The following is a 16,669-nucleotide window of genomic DNA, read 5'->3' as shown; positions in this document are numbered from 1 at the left end:
GCAGACGAGATGCTACAGGTGTGCTATAGCGCGGACGTGGACCTATATGATTGACTATAAACATTTTAAGTAGGTAACATAAGCATATACTAACCGTAATAAGTGAATCCATCACTATTCCGCCGCGACGACCGCTTGATCCGTTCCTCACCGTAGACCCCCGCCAAGCTGTCGTGCAAGGACTCGATCTCGCGTAATCTTCGCGGTGGTTTCATGGGCTTCTTCTTACTGCTTGGCCTTTGTGGTTTAAGTGGTTTATGAGGGTTCGCGATCCGACCTCCTGTATGAGTGCCTTTAGTGCCCGGACCCGCTCGTGCATCAACCACCTAGTATCCGTAACAGAAGTACGGAACAATGATTAAGCATTCAGGAGTGCTGCAACAGCTCCCATTGCTAGAAACGTTAAATTCAAGTGCGATAACTAACGGCCTACAGCGCCATACCCATATGTGAAAAGTAAATTTAATAAAAACTGATATTGACTCAAAGTAAGTACACAGATAAACCGCTAGCAATATCTGCACATGTTAAACATATATCAAGCTTCAGAGGTTCTAGGCGTTACGTTAATGCATTTTCTCAGTAAAATGTGGGGCGCACAGCTGAGGCCTCCATTAGCATCTGCAGGACCTGTTGTGTATTATTACTTTCCTACGCCAGCGAAACCTAGGCCTACTGTTATCGGTCAGTTTGGCGGCAGTAGACTCGTTTACGAATACACACATTTCAAGTTTTACGCCGGAAATCTACTTTCGATTATAAAAATAAAATGTTTTTTATCGATCGGTCATTTTGGCTGAGTACATTACGAATATGTACTTAACAAGTGTTGATGGCTTTAAAGTTGAAATAAGGCTAACTGGAGCATATTGAAGTTAGTTTTTAAATTCTGAACATATATAGCTATCTATACGTTTCCATTAATGTTAATCAATTTACATCAGAGTGCTATACTGCTTTGGCCATATGTTCCCTGAATAATTATCGTTTCTCTTTTTGATGTTTGATTGCTTTAAAAGTTGGACTTCTGAAAGTTGAACTGGCGAGCAGATGATATGTGAGCGTTACGAAGTTCACAAAGCTCGCGTTTAGGGTTAATATGGGCCTGTACTTAAATTCTACAACCCTTTCGAAAGTCTTGATTATATTGTAGAAGGAAACGGGCCACCTGTAGAGGGATCGTTTCAAAGTACTACCTGTACTCCACTCAACCAAGGAAATGGATTTTAGTAACCTGTCACCAATGTAAACTGGGATGAGCTTTCTAATCGGTTCACTAAGACCTTTAGGGAACTAGTTCCATGATGCCATCCTTCAATATACTTAGTAAAGTCCTCCATCCTGTTTTAGGCATACTATTCATATGACTGCAACTTCACCTCTGGACCTCAGTCTCGTTCCATTGGTAGAACTTGCTTATATGATAACGGTTGCCGTCGAGTCACAGGAGCAGCGCAGTCACAAAGTAAACAATTCGATAGCCCAGTGAGGATCTGTTGATACCCACGAAATCATGCTCTATGCACATCGGTACAGGTTACTGCACACTAATCCTAATCGTTTACAAAGCTACGTGTTGGAGATATTTCGTGGCATGTAGTAGCACAGCCTTGAAAGCATGAAACGCTATTGCAATTTCACCGAATTAAGGGTCAGTTCTACTAAAATGAGGTTCTACAGGCCAACGAAAAGAAACACTTTGCATATAAATTCAGAATGACAGAAATAGACACGCGAGCGGCGCCTAAAGCGATTGCTTTCTCTCAGTAACGAATCTTCTATTCGAACTATTTATTCATCAACTATATCGAGACGATTTCTATATCTGTGAACTATGGATCATTATATAGATAATCAAATAAAAAAAAAAATTATGAAGTTCTGATGTTTCGTTCTGTCGATTTGTCACCATCTGGTTCCATTTTATCCTTACATGATTCCAATGCCGAGTCGTTCCGGGGGGAAGTTTCTTCCACCGTTTGACAAGCAGGACGCACGCGTTACAGATTTCGCCAGTGCGTCGTTCGCGAATTTTGAAGCACTTCTCAAACTCCGATTCGTATTTGGCAGAGTCCGTAAAACGCGAACTAGATGACTTCGCCCTGGAAAACAAGCACAAACCGATGTAGTAAATATGCAATCGTGGTAATTTACCAGACGACATACCTATGCATATACGAAAATTGAAAGGAAAAGCCTGAAAAAGTTATATATATTGGGCTCCAGCAGCCGATGTCAAACGGTGTAAATATCATCCATCATATTATATAATTCTGCTGAATTATATAATGCACATGGGAACGAACTGTAAATCTAATTTCATCTCATACTGCATCGTGTACATTCGCTCTCCTCATATCTTTATAACATAACAATATTATTATCACTCTATAAATTGCTGGAAAAATGAGTTTTCATCGAGCGTTTCGTGCTTGCATGACTTAGCCAGCAGGTCTACAAAGACCCACTATAATCTAGCGTAAAACGACGAACGGACGTGGACGTTCTTGCGCATCACCGGAGAGGTCAAAGGTAGGGCTCTACGCATGCCGGGCTTCGTTACATTAAAGGACACTTCGATACGGTGTTTGATCAAACGTTTAGATTAGACTGAATGTTTGTTGTAAAGGTTAATTCAGAAAAGTATCAGCGGGAAGTTCTTCCGCTCTAGTTAAGGAATTCATCTTGGCTTGCATTGAATTACGCAAGCGACGGGTTGCGAGCCTTGTTTTTTTATCGTGGTTTTACCATAACATCTATAACTATACTCCTGTCAGCGGATTGATACTCAGAATTGCCATTTAATAGAAAGCTTTCTTTAGTAAAGGTCATTGGCGGGTCACCTAAGGCAGCGACCCCGGGCCAGGGTGCTTAACTTCCCTGTCACGACTGTCTTGCACCCAGTTTGGTGTAACACTCTATCACCTATCTGGATGTATGCGATTACAAACTCCATTGCTGATTAACAGCCAGAAAGGTATCTGTGGTCGAGTACGATCGAGCAAACAAACCCAGCAACAGTGACAAAGCACTGACAGTCACACTGCAATCAAAATGTGGTGATTTTTCAAATAGGAAAAAACATTCTGATCATGTTTAAGGTATAACCGTTCACACCGAAAGTTTCAGTGTTAAGCATTTAGCTTGTCTGACGCTTATGTTAGTTTCATGCTGTTTGTTAGGCTTAGAAGAGTCATCCTTGGCCTCGTAAAATAAAAAAGCTTCTGTCCTTTTCTCTTCTATTTGGTATTAAATAGGCATAACAGTCGCGTCGCGGAAGAAAGATATAAGGATGTTAAACATATACTTTGTTTGTATCCCATTGCCCTAATAGGAAAATCGAGTTCCATTTCTATATTTTGAAGAACTGAGAGCATTAGCTCGTCTGGGTCACCCTATGAAGCACACAAGGAAAATCGCAGAGAACCATACCGGCCGATCTTTTATGACAAAGCACTCCATAAAACAGTTTTAGCTAAATTGCTTTCCATGTTACTTTGCGAAGCAGTTAAAAATGTGAGCGTACGCCCTTAATAGAGCAATGCTTTAAAATATCTCATTGTCTATTGGCTTTAATGCCCTTCGTGCACTTCGAATTATGCACGGATCCGACAAAGCGGAAACTAGGCCCGCTTCATTAGGACAGTTATTTCTGCTTCAGCTTTTCCGAAAACCGAGTTACTCATCATGCTGTTTGTCGCAGGAGCGTCTTTGCCCTGCAGTGTGGCCGTAGAGGTGATATTGATAGGGCCACTGTGGCATAAAACGCAAGAAAGTTCTAATAGAACCGGTCTGATATGCCCGATAGCCTTTACATTACAGTTCTACTCGTCTTTTAGCATTACGATTTAAAGTTACTATACAGTATGATCTTCACTGGACAGGACACAACATACTATGAAGTAAGACAGAATCCAACTATAACAGTGCAAGCGTTTGTTATAGCGCAAAGGCAAGTTCATTGAAGTTCCACCTACACATAGAATAAGTTAGAATTGTCTCCAGGTTAATACTTTACTATCGGCGACAAGAGGCGGCTTGTTCTCGTACGTTATCAAATTATCGCCTCACGCTACAAAAAAAAAAGCCCCAAACTCTCTACTGTTGAATCCACCATTATGAATATGCAATAGAAAATACGTTTCATTTGACTTCTCATAAAACCAATCCATCGAGTGCTATAATCATATGTAGCATTAAGCAGAAAGGCAGATTTTGTAGTTGAAAATGAAAAGCTAGCCGAGGATGAAAAAAGCTACGATCTTTCTTTTACTGGCGAAAGTACGATGATGATGATGATACTAGACGTGCTTGTTTAAAAACGAATGCCGATACTTTGAAGTGCTCGGGAAAAGCAAGCATTAGTTAACAACAGATTAACAATCGAATGAGATATTGCCCAATTAAAAGCTTCAAGTTGGGCCTTACACTCCAGACCACTGAAGACCATAAGACTTCAATGGCAAAGTTTGACTGTCACTGAAATGCCGCATTTAAAATGACTACGCCGTTGTCCTGATATTTTTGATAGTGATTTCTAATAGTTCGTTTTGACGCTCGTAATTTCAAGCTTATGGACATCTTTTTTCCTTTGATGCGAAAAAGATAAAAGTGCGATAAGTGGAATTGGATTTCTTAACTTTTTTCAAGAGGGTTCGAGTAATGCTGTTTACTCGCGATAGGGCTCAGAAAATGGGCTGATGAGTGCGGGTTTGGCCCCGAGAAGTGGATGGCTTTCTTAACCGTAAAAGCCCTGGGTTACCCTCAAAATAAAAACAGTCTGATCTTAATGTACAGGGCAGGCAAATTATATTGTATTATACGTTTAACTTAGGATCCAATGCATGATATTGTTTCTCAAATGACGTCTTTTAACTAGACTGTGTCTTGGTGGCACAACTTACCGACATATACAGCATCCGTGAACGGACCGATAAATCTTGGGTTTGTGAAAGCTGAACATGGTGCAATTTTGAGCAAGGCGCCACCTCACCGTTCCCTGCACTTCACTCCTGTAACAGCCAAATATCTTACATCAGTTACACGAACAGATGACTACCCATAAAAGTCTATTTCGCATATTAGCAGCACACGAAATTACTGACTAACTGACTTGGTGATGAATGATATGGTGGGCGCCTGCCAACTGAATCTGCGTTGATGTCTATGCATAAAATACACCCCGCTAGAACAGCTATCACCACACCATGCCTTTTGGATTGTGTGTAGCAACGAAAACAGAATGGACCTATTGAATCAACATCTGAGTAAGTTGCGTCGGCTTATAGGATCGAGCCATTGACTGTCTACCTTAAGTGCTCTCGGCATTAGCGCCCCAGTTCAGGAATTCAATAACCACGTGGTCTGCTTTTCACAGGAAAAAGTTGAGTGAAATTATCAGACACACGTCTTATCTCCACAACATGAGTCAGAGAAGATCAGGGTATCCAAGCTGACATTCGTTTTAATGCTATTCCGTCATGTCAAGTGGTCTATTTGAAAGGTTAAGTAACGTTGAAAACGATTCGCTACAACCGTACAGTCCTGGCAACGAGCTACGGTCTAGTCAACGACACGTCTTGGCGGTGCCCTTTCGCTTCTGATGGTGTAAGAATGACGGGGGTACCTAGAAAGCGCTTCGGGACCGTGGATTCCAGAGGTTGGCGGGATGCTTCCAGAGACGTGAGTCCTCGTCTTCGGAACAGAGTCTTCGTGTCGGACCGCCGGCATCGCCAATAACAGTAGCCAAGGATTACAATGTGTCAAACAGGCCGTTTCGTCGTTGTCTGGAAAGCAACTCCGGTTTCCCCCTTACCCGCCGCTGTTGCTGGCCCTAGCAGTTTAGCTTCTTTGGAGAAAGGGTAGGTCACGTGTGATAGCGGCCACTGCGAAGGCATGACGCCGATACGGTGGAAGGCATGTGCAGCACGCTCTGGACGGCGTGTGGGACACGCCTCGAATTGCATTCACTGCCCTGAGCCAAGCTGGTTTCAGTGCAAAAATGACGATGCCAGAAAACTGCCAGTGTGCTAAAATGCTTTACGGGAATAGACTTCTAGTACTGTGTAGGACAAAACAACATTTCTCATATTGTCAGTAGCAGAACATTATATTAGCTATGTTCTGTGGTGAGCTAAATGGGAGAGCATATATTTGACTTTAGGACGATGATTTCGAAGGAAAACGTTCGATATGATGTCGACAGATTCGACATCAGAGTACCTCAGGAGATAAGTCTCCTGTTTTGTTTATGTGGCATAGGGTGTGCTAGGCGAAGCCAGCGTCGTTGGTTCGACACTTACAACGTTATCACTTTACAGCATAACTTAGTTGATGGGAAAGCGGCTCAACTACTATTACAACGTAAACTTTGCCAATAGCATTCAGTATATGTACACGTTCACTAGAGGTGACACTGATCTATAGCGAATCATCCGGTATTCTATTTCATAGAGTTTACTTGAAAGCTTCTGCACCACATACTGTTTTAGAGCTATATTTGATCAAATTAAGTCTTATTGGTGGGTCTCTGCCGGATAAGAGTCCCGTCTCACATTGGATTCCGGCCTCTCTTTGCTTGCTTCGCGATATTGACTCATGATAGCTTCGTTTAGGTCCCCTCCGCCTCTTCCCTTTCCTGTCTAACCTCAACTTGCACAAGCCGGGAAAGATTGCGTCATCGTAGAACTCCGCGACCGAATAGGTCAGGGTCGAATAGCAGATAACTGGTGAACTCAGTAATGGAGCCTAAGAGGCCAAAATGTGTGGAGGACAGACATGAACGAACGCGATGCTGTTAAAGATCATCATCGAGTAAACAAAGGTCATGGTTTAACGCATTTGGTGACACCCCGCTAGCACCAATACCGACTCGGCCATACTAATAAACATACTGTCATTGCTGTTAAATCTGATATTAACATGTAGCAATTTCTGCACCGTTGCTCAGGAGAAAAAACATGAGTGTCGATCGCTGATTATGCAACGCACTATAATAACAGCAATTTGAGGAATTGTCGAAAAAAGCTTCATGGTATCATGTGTAGGTAAAATGTGCACATGCTTTTTATCATTAAAGATTCCACATGTTGCCGGAAACCTTCCCGTTCACTTATCAAACTAAGCTTTTGTTGTTATCACAAAACAGCACTAGAAAGACCCTTCCCCACACTTACGCGCACTGAACCCTCCCATATACAGATTAAACAAATGTTTGTTTGTTCTCATGGGCCGAGCGATGATTACAATTGACGAGCAGTATCCTGATGGAGAACGTTGTCTTCGTGAACGTTTTTACTGACCGCGCGGCAGCAGCAGTGGCCAAATTGAAAGTAACTATTACGTGATAGGCGTGGTGAGTCTGCCACCTGCCAGGCACCCAACGAACGGAACACATTAGGTTTATCATCCCTAGCTGAATATGCGTTGTATATACACGCAGGTCGTTCAATGTCGGCATTACTGCACTTAAGCAAAACAACACGTAACGTTTGATAGAAAGCTTGGTCTTTAGGATAATTTGTTAATCAATCATCGATGTCAGGCATATAAATTGAAGATGACATGAGGCCAGCTTCCGATTATCCATTGAACCATATTCCAGTATGCATTGAGCAAATTGATTTCACTTCGTACCTCTCATTCTTCACAAGCCACTCCCTGTTGTAGCATTGGCAGTATTGATATCCCATCTGTTAACAACGGTCGCACTGGAAAAATTTCGATATATAATTCATCAGATCACTGGACCAGCGACCGCTAAGCTCGCTATCGCAGACGCGGCGTTCCGACAAGCGTATGTGGAACGAGACATGAAACGACTTGAGGAGCTCCTTCTGCCACAGTGGAAACCGATCGCTAATCGTGCGATTACTTTCTTTTATTCTTTCGAGTATCGCCGGCGACCCGCGAACGGGAAGCAGCAACGGCGGCGGCGACACCTTTGCTAGCGCCGTCGCGTGGAGCTATTCTGCTGGAACCGTTTCATGATGCCATGACGCTCTCCTGGCTAACTTGCTCCCATTTAGCCACCCAAAATTGGACCGGCACAGTAACGCTGCGTCCCACCTAATACTGCGCGTTCCAGTGGCCAGCAAGCTCTCTCGGTGTCTTGCCGTCAACGACGAGCGCTGTCACCGCCGCAGCAGCAGACTGTGTTACGACCGATCTCGCGCTGATCCTGTTGTCGCGGCCACCAACTATTGCTCTAGCGCAATGGCTCCATTATCTCAAACAAGCCGGATCTTCACAATAGCTGGTCGTAGTCGCTATCACTCCTATTACGATTAGCGCTCGCTGCTACTGCGGCCGCCTAACATCGCATAGGCGACACCTGTACATCCGACCGCACATAGACAACATGGCGTCGCTGGCAATACCGGCGGGAGATGAGCAGGATGTTAACTCAAGGGGCCGACAAATAGGCCAACAAGAAAGGTCGTTCACGCAGGCTGCGGCCGTCATCACACATACATGATCATACGTGTATGCGTTTGTGTGTCCTGGCACCCCCATAATTGAACTATGGTGTCATACTATAGTATCGGACAGCATTACCTTCATACACGGGTTGCCTTCCTAAAACTTCTTGGGCTTGATCAAGGTGGGCAGAGGCAACGTCAACGCGCGACACCGTCTCACTTCCCGGATGGCAACGCATTTATCTTGATCGGACATAGAAGAATTTGTTTGCTTGACATTACAACACATAATCAATGGCAAAACGCCGCTGTCGTAGCCGTTCGTGTCGCAATTTTAAATTCTGGGGTATTTGTATACTGTCATCCTCGGTATATACTCGAGTGCTCTAAACACTGTCCAACTCGACCCAACTGATAACGTCAAGAGGAGGCCTGCCGACATCACGACGAGTACTATAGATATACAATACTCGGAGTACTCCACTTCAGCGTTGACTGACCTAAGTGATCATAAAGGTGCGGTTTATGTTGATTATGTCATGGCTTTATGCGAACCACTAATCTTATAATAAATAGTTATGCGAGGAAAACAAAACGATTTAGATTAAACGTGACGTTCTGGAAATGGCAAAAAAGTTCGTAATATTTTTATTGTTGTCGGTGCCGGTTCTCGATAGAAGCAGCAGACGCGGCCATATTACTCTCGCCTTCTGCATACTTTATTGCTATACCCACTGGACAAATCAAGCAGTTCTCCATGATTGCTGATTGACCGCCGGCTTCAATTAGTTGGAGCCACCGTATTCGTATCGTTGCTTAGTGACAGTAAACAGCATAGAAGGAGCAACGAAGGGTTACGACAGTGGGCGCCATCAGATCTCTTACGATTATCATAGAGAGTGCAGCAAGGCAGATAACAATCCATGGCCGCAGTGGCCCCGCTCTGGGCCCACAGCAGCCTCGTCTTTCTCAGACCTATCATCCATCATACATGAAACGCATTCGCAATGCATCACGCTGCTGTGGTGCTGCTTTTAAAAGCGTCTTTCCGTTCAATCCATTCTAGAAGTGGTAAATCATCATCGCGATCGTTTCAGGTAACAGCGAAGGCAAGGAACTATTCTACGTCAGCACAGCAGTGACGTTTCGTGCAGGCCAGAGAGTAGGCGATCGAGGAGGGGGGAGGGAGGGGGGTATGAGGGGTTCAGAACCGCTTTGACCGTGTAGTGACAAGAAGCTTTCACTTGTATCTCGTGCCACCTGTCTCAGCCAGCAAAGGCACGGCTAAAACAGCACGCCAATTACACACAGAATAGAACAGTCTTTCGCGCAGCGTCGGTGAAGTGGAAATACGACTATAACAGTACCAGCACACTGGTCTGCGAAGGCTAAGCCGGGCGTGGGAGTTTTCGTGTGGGGTTCGATATTGGCATTTACAAGGGCACACCCACCACGGACTGCCATAATGATATTCAAAAAGCGCGCGCGTTAACGAGAGGGCCGGGGAAGGGCGAGCGAGAAAGAGAAAAAAATTTAAACGAGATAACCTCGGTGCCTTAGACGCAAGTTTACAGCCACGCGTTGCGGGACGCTACGTCTGGCGACAGGGCGAGCATTCGAGAGTTTGTGACCATGTGATGCTCGTTGACCGTGATTAACAATGGGTCATGAATAAGGCGACTGCATCGCGACCGATCAATATAATAAGTTCTCTCGCGTAACTTCATAAAATATACATGACAATTAGTTGTACGTAGTAATCTAATGACGTGGATATGCGTCGATCTCACAAGCAGTAGTCAGGGCAATTCCTTGGTGCTCAGGTTTCCAACTCACTACGATTTTGGCGGGCCACGACATGTCAGAGGTCCATAACTAATGACCTACTACCGTTCGTAGGATCGCTCGCCACTGTTGGCTCTGATTGATAGCGCTTGCGAAGCCTTTAGGTGACCACCACTTTGTTAGTTGATTCGCAGAGTCCAAGAGTTCATCAACTGAACGCTCCCTGTCGTATGACGCATTCAATCTATTGCCAGTGGGCCACAAAGACACGAACGAGCACAGCAAGGAATTGCAGGTCGCAGCAGCAGCAGCGACAGAACGAGTGTCAACAAGTTGGCAACCATCATTGTGGTTAGTATAAATGGCATAAACCGCCACTGTTACTGTGTTTTTTCTCCTTCAGTCGATGTTTTACTTTAGCCTTCGCGATTTTCAAACATAGACAGCTACATCAAAGAGGGGAACCTTAATGCGCCCGCGTCAGAGCCTGATAGACATATGTTGCACTGTTCACCGACTGATCGTCTCACCTTTAACTGTTACCGTTCGCATTCGGAATAAAATCGTCAATTGGCGTCGTCAACTCGTCTCAGACGCCATCGCTGCGTCTGCCACCGCCATTGCTGCCGCCGCCGCTGACACCGTAGGCCAATTGCTATAGAGACTTCTCTTTGTCATACTATGGCCAGTCCTTTCGGCTAACGGCCGTATGGCACCTGAATTATCAGGTGAGCACTAACGTATACACCTGTTATACATTGAACGAATAAAGATTTGAACTGACAGCTATTTAACATCCTCGACGAGTCGAACGAGCGCACTCCGGTGATGATTGGCCGGTCGGACCAGTTACTGTCTGTCCGAGCTGCTGCTGGTTGGATCAGTACTAGTCAACGTAAGGGCACGGTGAGGCACGCCGAGAACCAGTAGCAGCGAACGAATCAACGGAAAGCTGCTGAACTCAACGTAACACCAACGCTGTGCCTACAGCTGCAAATGGAGCAGCAGTGGGCGGAGAGAAAAAGAGGGAGGGAAGCAGGTGACAGCGGCGGCTGCTGTTGTCTCGGTTGGTGGCGCCTCCGGCAAAGCATCGAGATCGACATCGAGAACGACAGCGGCCACGATGCGCGTGACTGCGGCGGCTGGCAACAAGAAGGATAGACGTAGAAAAAAGGATGTAGCGGACTTCTACCAGCTACGGCATGAGGCCACCAACGGCTATAAGATAGCTTAGGGCACAATGGTACGTGTTACCGCTGATATAAACAGGTTGTCTGCTTGTAGTAACGTCTACCGAAGCGTGAGAGGAAGGGTTGGCATTGAGGCAGAGACAAAGAGAGCAGAGGAAAGGGGATGCTATCAGAAGACGACAGGCGACGAAGGGACCGCCACGGCGATGAAGGCCATAACGACGAATCTGACTGGTACAGCAAACAGCGCAGAACGGGAACGAAAATCATCAGTGCTAATTGTGACCACTACCTGGTACGAGGCAACGATTCGCCCACATGGAGGCGGCAACGTCGATGGTCACAGAAAGGGCGGCGGTGGCGGTGGCTGACATTATACGTAGGTACACAAAAAAAAAGGGCGACGATAATAATTATGATAACTGCGCGACGATGATATGACGTTGAATCAGGTCTGTTTGTCCGTCTATGGGCACGCAAGTGTTATTGCCGTGCCACGCGAGGTCTCTCTGTCCTTGTCTGCGGTGAATGGCATACAAGTAAAGAATAGTAGACAATGCTCTTCTTAATCGTGGCCAAAAAGGGTTTCCTGTCATCTAACATATTTGAGGAATCCAGCAGATGAATCGTCTGCCGGATCGGTCCGGCAGATCGCCGATAGTCACCGTAGCAGCAGCGGCAGTAACAACGGCAACGAGAGTTAGCAATATTGTCTAGTCTGCGTCTGGCAGGCGCTCTGAGAAAAATAAAAGAGCTGCTAGAATTCGCTGGTCATTGCGCCTGAAAAGTGAACTCTTGATAAAAGCAATTGAAAGTAGCCGCGGAAGCCAGACCGATAAACCGCTAGCAGAAACAGTGCCTAGTACCCAGAAATTGGAAACGGGTGAAGGGAAAAGTGCAAAGAACTATTGTACAAAAACAGCAGACAAGAGACAATGCAAGGCAATAGACTGCCACCGTCGAACCGTTTAGATCTGGTATCTAGGTATTATTACTAGACCAATTATGAGAGAGAACGAGCCCCCGAGTAATAATCACTATTATAGTTAGTACTGGTGGCATCACTGCTGTTGCTCGTTCGCTGACCCCCGTGGGAGCTTCGTCGTAACATGTTTACATGCTAAGTTTGGCAACTTTTAGCCTGTGATGGTTTTATCTTGAAAGCCAGCGTAGACAGAAATTAATGATCCGTTCCGCGCTGCCAGGCCGTACGAAGCGTAGCTCATCTTCAGGTATTGGACATAAAGCACGAATCGGCTGTCATGTTGCCTAACCAGTTCTCTGTCTTATTGTATAACAATAATGAAACAAAGTTACAACAACGGCGACACGAATAGACGATTAACAATAACTAATCGAGGTAGTGCTTTTTCCTTCTTTAATCATTTAGCTAAAGGTATTGAAAAGGAAGGTCAAATCGTCTATCGAAGAGCTTATTCTCATCTACGATAAATGGCATATACACTCTATTGTGGCAGGCCTAATCTCGCGAAAAAGTCCACAACAGCAAGCAAACGAAAAGAATCAACTGGCCACGAGTGTCGTGAATTATAATCTACTGCTGGACAGCGGGTTAATCTTCCACGTATTTTTCTACAAGCCCCTGGGAAACCTAGAAGCTAGTGGCGGATGGCGTGCATACGCATGCTACCAGGGCGGCTAACGTAGATTGAATATAACCTTGTCCCAGTGTAATACTGGGGTAATGGGCGAAGACTCTTGTTTGCTACGGTGAGTAAACGTAAGTGGAACTTCCGGACGTTTTACAACAGCTGCGCAAGATGGTTAATTCAAACAATATTTGGTGAATTAGTACACCGACTAGTCCGTAAACAGTGTGACAGGATAGATGAACCAGCCTTGTTATCAAATATATTGTGTTTATTTGAGCGGCTGCGTCAAGCCCTTAGACGATTACCTGAGCGAAAATATAAATAGAAGTAGTATATGTAGACACTTTTTTAGCATTTTAAAAGTGTAAAATAGGCTAGAAGCGTGTCAGACAGGGTCTCGTGTCTGTTAACTCTAGTTGACCTAGTTTCTGTTTGTGGCGGTAGTGATGCTTGCCGTTTGCCCGCTAACCCAACAGTCAGACAGACCGCCAGACTGAGCAACCTATCTTTTCCCGCTCGCGGCGCTCACGACTAACGCTGCTAGCTAGGGTTTGCCCCTGCCGTAACGCCGCCATTTCCTCGCTAGATTGCCAATATGGCGCCTTCTACCCTCGCACGGTGTCAGCCTAGAGCCCTCTACGTGCGGGGGCTTCTTTCACAAGGCGATCGCTTCACACGGGGCCCCGTTTCACCCAGACGGCATCCAACTGGTTAGGTGTCTAGGTCGAGCATCTCGACTATCTAAGCTCCGGCCTAGCGCGACCTAAAGCCTCCCCCACCGCGCTTCATTCGACGTTGTGCAAACCTGTCGAGTTTCCCGATACATGTCGTTCATAAAAGGCCTCACACACTTCGTCCTCAAAAGCCCCGACGCCTACATCCCATACCCCTCCTGCCCTTCACACACCGAAGAAAGCTGTGCTTCTTCCACCTTTTTCTTTCTTTCTCTCTCTCTCTCTCTCTCTCTCTCTCTCTCTCTCTCTCTCTCCCAGCCTCGCTCGCAGCCACCCCACTTCTGAGATGGTGGCAACTCTTTGATGCCCTTTCCCAAAGAGCAGGCAGGCAGGCAGGCAGGCAGGCCGCCTCGGCTGGCAGCGGCCACTGGTCGGTCTCCATCCCTTCCGGGTTTCCCGAAGCCACCGAGTGGCCGAAGCAGTGCCGCCGATGGCGGCGGTACTGGCGATGGCAGCTTAGTGGGAGAGATGTCGCAGGCGCTGTACTGCACTGCGCAACCCTGCTAGGCAGACAGTCAATGAGAGAGTCCTTGTTTGAGGGCAACCGCCTGTCGCGGGTGGCGGCGGTTGATTGGGTTGTAGTGATGGTCGTGGCAACAGTGCTAGGTTAGATGGCGAAGTAGCCGTCTAGCTAGTCTACTGCAGCGGCGATGAGTCTTCGAAAAAGGCGCCCCGGTTCACACCAATGCGTCTGCTCTCACCAGCATTATAACGATAGTTCTTATAACTCAAAGCATCACTACACCTGGTGACGTAAACACACCATGGCACCTTTGAACCTAAAAAGGAAGCTGTTTTTGACATATTTTATCACCCCTCGGAAAATAGTTAACGGATCCGGACGAGTTTTGTTTTTGGCTAACAAACAACTCAACTGATAGCGATGTCCAATAATACCAATTAGCATTATCGTTTAAAAAAAGTGAAAGCCAGCGGATAGGTGTACTAACGAAAAAAGGCGAAATTATATAGTTATAAGAAGCAATATATCGCGATTGTTTGACACTGATATCAAGCACATCGTGATAAGGATAAATGAACCTCATAGCTCGTATCAATTGCTCCGGTCTGATCGTGGAGCAAGTCCCAATCAGAGAAGGTAGCATCGCTAAACTGATTCGATAGCAGTACTACATGTTATAATTAGCGACGTAGCACACCGCAACAGCTAACCAGCATGACCCAGTTTTCGATTGGCGTTTTCACTAATAATGTTGTTGTTCGACAGAGTCCGTAACTCTGATGATCAACTTTTATCTGCGACAGCATGTCGTTTTCGTCAACGAATACAGACCGGCCCTGTGTCAGAGTCAGGCTAACCTACGCATTCTGGAAAGCACTTCAACAACTGCACTAAAATTGCCAAAGTTCTACATGGCCTTATAGCATAGCCAACGGATTCATATACGACAAAATCTGTACTCTAAACGCAGGCAGTAGACAGGCTGGCTGATAGGCTCGTTTAGGCGATGATGCCTTCCGCGACACCTGGCCAAATCTACACCTTATTACGTATACGTATTGAGTGCCTCAGACATATTTTATACACAGTAGTGATGTATTTAGGGGGAATAAAAAAGCGAAATGTTCATGATAAGCACATTGATGGTATTTAGTCAGTTACGGTGCGATGTATAGCTTTTTCAGACACGAAGCGCCGGCCTGAAGAAACCCAATAGCGGCAGCAGCAGGCTTACAGCTCGAAACATAAAGACATGTCAGATATCCATAAATAGCGTTGCTTAGCGTCGACTTACATCGACTCCCTTTGTCCATCATCCAGTCACCGCTGTTGATTTTTCGATGCGACTGAGCCAGTGCCGCTTTAGATACTCCTGTCGGCCGTTGTCTCCGTTCCATAAAGTTTGTTCAATCGCTACCCCTTTGACACTAACGAATGATTGACGGCTGTATTGATAGAAAATGAGACCCCACAGGCCATATAAATTTTACATGATCCTAATGGGGTGCATCTCTATTCCGTTGGATGTCTGCTATGAGTTACGACGAGGCCCACGGTGCTGTCCCACCTACTAATAAGCGCGAGACATGCTGATACATCGATCACTAGAAAATCATGCAGTTATCTTTCACTAGGTTTTTACAAAATTTATCGAAAGAAACTTGTAGGTAGATGAACTTTCGTTTATAGACAATCAATCATAATTTTAATATTGACTCTCTGGTATTTTTTAGCCAACGATAACTGATAACAGCGAAACTTCCTTACTGCAGTTATTTTGCTGTCTACGCCAAATGATTCGGAAAATCCTTAAATTGTTTATTTGATCACGTGTAGCATGCAAGATATCCCCATTCACCCTTATAGCATGCCTCGCTCATGAAGTGTACGACGGATTTCAATTTATAGGCCTAGTGGCGACTGGCAGAAAGCTAACGGTTAGCTACCATCGCAGCCGCCGTATTTACCCGCCAACACCGTTTCTGGAACACGCGCGCCGAAATGGGAACCATTCACGATGGACGCGCTGCTGACGCGAGCGGCACGTGCGAATACGGCCTGCAATTCACTACAGACGAACAGCAGCAACGGCGGTGCTTGTCCGGTCGCCGTCTACCAGCTTGCGCTTGTTCACCCCCTCACCGGCGGAACGAAAATAGTACAAGCGCCAGTGTGTCCGGCGCCGTTCACATGGCTTGTGCTTAGCCAATAGTTGCTTTCACGCGCGGATTCGTCTTTGTGCACGCGCGTGCCTATGGCCATTCGGCTGGTCCTCCACTGGCTGACCCCTAGCAGAAGCAGTAATCATTTATCACTGCCATGTCGAGTGTTGACAATAGTCATGGCTAGCAAGTCACAACCGGGCAGCAGATCGAGATCTTTTCTACCTTCCACTTGAGACCCGCCTTTATCTAGGCGTTTTTCTTCTAGACAGAGGCGGGTCAGGTTTGACCAAGTGACTAAG

The 16,669-nt window shown here is 45.8% G+C and overlaps 1 protein-coding gene across 9 annotated transcripts in view; it reads right to left on the bottom strand.

The window, feature by feature from the left end:
• LOC111251599 (SIN3-HDAC complex-associated factor) overlaps nt 1–16,669 on the bottom strand; it is a 54,575-nt gene that overhangs the window by 28,023 nt on the left and 9,883 nt on the right. For 3 of the 9 annotated variants that reach the window (XM_022808291.2, XM_086991145.1, XM_022808292.2), the window contains exons 2-4: nt 4,905–5,012; nt 1,934–2,102; nt 95–326 (exon numbers count right to left, since the gene is read on the bottom strand). In XM_022808291.2, the coding sequence (XP_022664026.1) occupies nt 95–326; nt 1,934–2,102; nt 4,905–4,963 (460 nt within the window). In that variant the 5' untranslated portion in view covers nt 4,964–5,012. Of the gene's footprint in view, nt 1–94; nt 327–1,933; nt 2,103–4,904; nt 5,013–5,626; nt 6,243–7,175; nt 7,608–7,635; nt 10,709–10,735; nt 10,967–10,989; nt 11,910–16,669 lie in introns of those variants that run through there. The other 6 variants (XM_022808294.2, XM_022808296.2, XM_086991144.1 and 3 more) reach the window with 6 other exon arrangements.

The sequence above is a fragment of the Varroa destructor genome, unplaced genomic scaffold (genome assembly GCF_002443255.2).
Source record: "Varroa destructor unplaced genomic scaffold, Vdes_3.0 BEIS01000005.1, whole genome shotgun sequence".
Lineage (NCBI taxonomy): Eukaryota > Metazoa > Arthropoda > Arachnida > Mesostigmata > Varroidae > Varroa > Varroa destructor.
Note: the sequence above shows the minus strand (reverse complement) of the source record. Positions and strands in the feature narration are given on the sequence as shown.